At 38.1% G+C, this 5,817-nt stretch overlaps 1 protein-coding gene and 1 long non-coding RNA gene across 2 annotated transcripts in view; both read right to left on the bottom strand.

The window, feature by feature from the left end:
• Positions 1-172: 172 nt before the first annotated feature.
• LOC127749370 (uncharacterized) lies at positions 173-1,569 on the bottom strand. Its single transcript, XR_008011120.1, has 2 exons — positions 1,482-1,569; positions 173-1,004 (listed from the first exon to the last, which is right to left on the bottom strand). It is a non-coding gene; the product is annotated as an uncharacterized LOC127749370 (long non-coding RNA).
• A 697-nt stretch (positions 1,570-2,266) lies between these two features.
• Positions 2,267-5,817, bottom strand: part of LOC113206402 (ubiquitin carboxyl-terminal hydrolase 2) — a gene marked incomplete at its 5' end in the record, with an annotated part of 14,959 nt that continues 11,408 nt past the window's right edge. The window contains 2 exons of the mRNA XM_052267325.1: positions 2,267-5,359; positions 5,435-5,672. Coding sequence (XP_052123285.1) covers positions 5,272-5,359; positions 5,435-5,672 — 326 coding nt within the window. The remainder of the gene's footprint in view (positions 5,360-5,434; positions 5,673-5,817) is intronic.

Raw genomic sequence — 5,817 nt, 5'->3', positions numbered from 1 at the left:
TCCTGCAACAAACCAAAGACGCAATTTTATAGTCAAAGAAACAGGATGCAAAAGAGGCAGGAGCACGCAATTTCGACAGAGGAGGTCAAAGGCGACCCTCCTAGACCAATTCCAATCATTTCCAGCGATTTTTATTTTTTTCATTTTTGGCCAAATTTACAAATTTACATCCTTTGTGTTTTTAGCGAAAATGGGTGGGTCCGGATTTCGACGGAAAAGTAGTCGAATCGACAGGGGTGAACCAGGGGACCACAAAACTACTTTTGGTTCCGTCAGAAACTACCCCTGTCCTCAGAAACTTGAGTTTTAAGGGGTGGTCTTTTGAATCTGGCGGGCAGCGTACGGCGGGCTGCCTACCTTGCAGGGGCGCCCAAGAAAAACGGGCGTAACTCACTTAAAATGGCCCGGCGGCGTGAAATTTCGACGGGGAGATTGAAAGAGGATGCTGTCGGACCAATCCCAACCATTTCGAGCGATTTTAATTTTTTTCATTTTTGGCCAAATTTACAAAGGCTATAGCCTTTGTGTTTTTAGCGAAAATTGATCGGTCCAGATTTCGACGGAAAAGTAGTCGAATCGACAGAAGGGAACGAGGGGACCACAAAACTGCTTTTGGTTCCGTCAGAAACCACCCCTATCCTCAGAAACTTGAGTTTTAAGTGGTGGTATTTTGAACTATGGGCGGGTTGTCTACGTAAGGCGCACAAGCTAGAGTAACAGGAAAAGTGCTCTGCTGTAGTGGGTCGGCTCCATGATATTTACACATAGCAAGTGGAAGGGGAGTCTGCCCACCAATTCAAACCAATTCAGGGAAGAACCAAGGCGCTACAAAAACCATTAAAAACTGAACTTTGATGCACACCAAAGGGAGCTTCTCATGGCGTCTGAACAGAGACAAATTGGACCAGCTTTTGTTACTTTCATGTCAACTCACCAGTACTTTCAGGTAAAAATGACTCCATGGACTTCTATGCTCTTGTCAAGAACATTTCTGGGCCGAGTTCCTGTAATCATATTAAACGGTACTTTTAACGCTCATCAAATATTAATTACATATAATTTACTCACACAATACACTTTTAAATGCCTCCCCCCATACGTATCTAAATGACCATGGTCTTTCAAATAACTAATTTTGGCACTGGACTAAGCATTAAGTACGAAGGGGCAGCTGCAAATTATCTGCAACGCACATTGATTGATTGTTTGGAGGATTACGCAAATAGTACCACTCGGTTTGCACCCGTACCAGAAAGTAATAAAGTTTTCTGTTCCACGAGAAGAGTAAAATATATGTGATAAAATGATATGTGACTAAACACTGACAGTTCACCCATTTGCGTAAGTAACCTTCAACAGTATTTAACATACTGCATGGATTGGAGGAGTCTACCCATTCAACACCTTTTCAACAAAGCTGACAGTGAGTCAAGTTATTTACATCACGGGCATCATTTACTCGGCCTCAAAAAATAACTTACAACTTAATTGTGCGTGTTAACATTGAGCCACAGGAGAACACTAACCTCCTACAACAATAACCGGAATGGGAACAATTCAATATTCCGGACCGGAAACAGTCAAGCACTTTACCTTGCGATTAATATCGAAAAGCGGCGATGTCCACTCTAAAATTCTGGTTAAAATCCTATGATCATCAATTATATGAGTAAGTATTATCGGCATTTGGCAGAAACGCCGATAGTGACACTTATTTTCACTGTTTGTTTACGTTTCCATAACCGCGCGGGAAATGCGCGGTGGGGATGGGGGGGAGGAGAGGGGTAGGGGATGCGGCACGGCAAAGGGGGAGAGCAATAACTAGCTCTAGGCTGGGACTATAATGGTCGAGCAAGTCCTATTTAATTAATTTTACTAGGAACGACTTAAAAAGTCATGTGGCTTCGCCATTTAAGGCCCTGTTATACAGAACTGTAGTGGTTTTATCAGTGCAGTCGTGTAGCATCCATCACCCACACTGGAAACACAAATATGGTACTTGACTTGAACCTTTATGGGTTGCTTACAACTATAATACTTTCCTAGAGGCACCTAAAATTAACATCTCGTGGATGCTGAAATCTATTTAAAATGATAAATTTAATCGCTCCTTGCCTCTGTGTTGTCTTTAAAATGTACTCAATATTTGCACTCTTATATCGTGTAAGATTTGTGTGCCCTGCTATCCAAAAATAACTATGCATACTGTTCAAACTAATCATTTTTATCATTGAGTGTGGAGATAGGTTTAATTAAAGGGAAAAAATTGAAAACTTTCTTTAATTTATTAACTTACGTCAAATATTTTACAGCAAATGCTGAAAAATACATCTCATTCAATGGTGGGCGGATCATTCTCTCTTATGAACCGCACAAACATGCAAACATTACAAACATAAAATTAAAAATGACAGCCGTATGTCAGCAGAAGTTCATTATTTATGACTAGGAGAGATGGTTAACTTCTTCAAAAAGGAGAGAATTCCCTGGAAAAAAAATTAAGAGGCAAAGTGGCAATTAAGGGGAAAGTAAGTGGCATCAAAGTGTCTAAGAGCCCAGGTGGCATTTAAGTGTCATACAAATGGCAATGAAGGTTCTATTTTTGAAGTGGCACTGAGGATACTTTAGAGTGGTTCCCAAGGAGTAATGAAGTGGTGAATATTAAGCGGCACTAGAGTGGTACCGAAGTGCCCACCAAGGGGTGAAGAAGTGCACATTTAAAGCTGTATTTTAAGTGGCATTAAAGTGACACTATGAGTAGAAAGTTAGCTCTCACTGATGAATCACCATGCTAACAGAGCCATAGTCTGGACGCTATTCCAAGACAATTGCCTGCTTCGGAGGCGATGAGTGTACTCACTTGTCAATTTTTGTAAAGTAGGGTTTACGAGCCCCTGCTGGGGACTTGTGGAACTTACACAACCGCAGTCTCAACATTGTGAACAATTTCAACAGCTTTGCCACTTCAGATCCTGAATGCCACTTCTTAGCCACATGCTTACCACTTCAATGTACTTTAAAGGGAAACAATCCACTTAACTGCCACTTAACTAAGTGGCAGCTAAGGGGCAGAGCTGCCACTTACTTGCCCCTTAATTGCCACCCTGCCCCTTAATTTTTTTTCCAGGGTTTGCTCATACATTCACTCAATCACTTGCACTCACAGTCTGCAGAGTCACTCATGTAAAACCAGATACATCATATTAATAATTAGCCATCATTTTATACGTTTGGCCAGCTGGTGAGACAGTACTATAGAACATAACAAAAGGGGTATTAAACTTGTTTTCCACATCAAAATCACACATGGCAGGAACAATTTTAACAACTAGAATTAGTTCCTAAGCTCTTCAGTAATTTATACAAAGACTAACTTTATGTTCCAAAATAATCTCATGCCAATTCATCACAAGAACATGAACAAAAATACTGTACATATAAATCTATTGAACATAAACGTAAAAATCTATGTACAATCTTATATAATTTCATTTTCCCATTTTAAAAAAATATTCAGACCTGACTGAGGGTGTAACAATCAAGCTTTTGGTAAAATATCATTTTAATATTATAAATGAAGAATTTAAATCACCTAGCAGTAACACACACCTCCTAATTACAATGTTTCAGATGCTTCAGAGCATATGTTGGCAAACATCAATCAGGAGATATTGGTGTGCATAGGAATTGGGAGCTGTCATACAAATAGCAAATTGCTCATAAAGAAAAAAATCTTCAGAAATTTGAGTAACATTTAAACAGATACAAATACCAGGATACTCCGAAACCATTTGTGATCACTAGAACCCCTAGAAATTCCATATGGACAATGGCACTTTTCTAAGTGACTTCCGTGTTCACTACCCATACTATGTTTATCACCATAGTTAAGCATCAGAGGAGCTTTGTACTTTCACAGAACCATTGACTTTTGGTACTAAGATTAACAGATTTGTAGAACATTAGAGTAATATTAATCAAGCTATCACTGAAAGGCCAAAGTTATTAATGTTTATGGCACTGTAGTGTCATCTACAGTCTGATAAACTTGAAATTTGCATCTCTTTTCCTTATAGTTTTAGGACAGTGTGCATCCCAAAATGGATTGTCAACAAACAGGAAACCCTTTTCCCTAAGAAATATTTTAATCTCACTCAAGGCATAGAGTAATATACATTCAAAGAAAAACAATCAACCACACTTTTAATAGAATTCAAACTTGAATAAATATCAAGACTAGAGTCCACTATTCAGAGCTTTTCACGTCAGGCCAGGCTGCAGTTATTGGTGTGATAAAAATTTGTTGATAAAACATTAAAATATTGATACTGCCCTTCCTTTTGAGTCTGATCTTATAAAATAAAAATAAAATGACTGCAACTGGTATTTAGCCTGGCTTAACATCACCGCAACACAATCAAACAACAATAACAACAACAATAACAACAACAAACAGATAGTGCATTCACTATCCCTTACACATACTATTTGAGCATTGCTCACATTCTGTCACATCCTGACACTTCAAAATTCTTATATTCTGAAAAATGAGTATCACCCCAAAAAATAAATAAATACTAATTCCTTTTGAAGAGTGCCATTCATACAGGCAAAACAATTTTAACATTGCTATGCATAGAACAAAAATTCTAAAATTAGTGAACTGGGAAGCAGTGCATGTCAAGTTCATGGAATGTGTACTCTCCAATTTCAGCTTGACACACTTATTGTGACCAGCTCCATACACTCAACTGCTTATAACAAAGATTTCAAGAAATCTATAGTTAACAAAGATCATCGTGTTCAAGTGAAAAATATAGTCATTCTCTAATGTGCTAAGGCCTATATTTTTTATTAATGTCTTTGCATTTCCTCACGAGAGGAGAGAATTGCGTCAAATATCTTGCTCACTTTTTGCTCGGGAACTGTTCTCTTTTTGAAGTTCTCTAGCAAGCTCCTAGACTTGAATGTTAGCCTTTAAGCATATTTACAGATAGAATCTGGTTGCCTTCTCCAATCATGTGAACGAGGACTGAACAATTTGGAATCTGAATTCATTTCTGCTGCTTACAAACTCCAATTTTTAAAATTTCATCTTGCTAGCATTCTTTCATTTACAATAAATAATTAAACATAAGGTAAATAAATAGTGAAACACAGTTCCTCTTCCATCACATAAATTTTCTCATCATGTATCACAAACTTGAAACTTGACTTATTTTTTCCAAATTCACTCCATTGATAACAGACCTCTCAATGCATTAGGAAAAGTTACAGATGTGAAGTGTGCCCAGACAGTTCATAAAATAAAACATATGCTTCACTGGACACAATACTGCGTGATGCAATACTGGAAACTCTGTAGACAGAGGAAAGAGTTGTTACAACATATTGATATAAGCTAAATCAAAACTGAGTACAAATTAAAACCTACCTTGAGTCATTGTATTCATGCCATTCATGTGTATATGGATGTCTGCAATAGGCAGTGTAATGACCAGAGTAGGTTGTTCCGGAGTGGTTGGCAACACCATATAGATTGTAAGTGCATCCTCGCCCACGGTTTGCCGGGTTTGCAGCGTAAGCACTGAGGTCAAGGCCAGTCAAAGGAAACTCAACTGTGCAACTGAGTTTTCCCCGGAAACGTTCCATTGGAGAAAAACGCTTTAAATCTAAGATTCTGTTAAGGAAATCATTGGGAGTGGTGTAGAGAGCATATTAGTGAGACAATTCAAGGAGTTATTTAAATACTAGAATAATAGAAGAAAAGACAGTAAATTCTGGTGATTGAAAGGATACGAATTACAAGAGTCTTTG

Source organism: Frankliniella occidentalis, unplaced genomic scaffold (genome assembly GCF_000697945.3).
Source record: "Frankliniella occidentalis isolate FOCC.00 unplaced genomic scaffold, Focc_3.1 Scaffold50, whole genome shotgun sequence".
Lineage (NCBI taxonomy): Eukaryota > Metazoa > Arthropoda > Insecta > Thysanoptera > Thripidae > Frankliniella > Frankliniella occidentalis.
The sequence above is the reverse complement of the archived record's forward strand: the minus strand, read 5'-3'. Positions and strand labels throughout refer to the sequence as shown.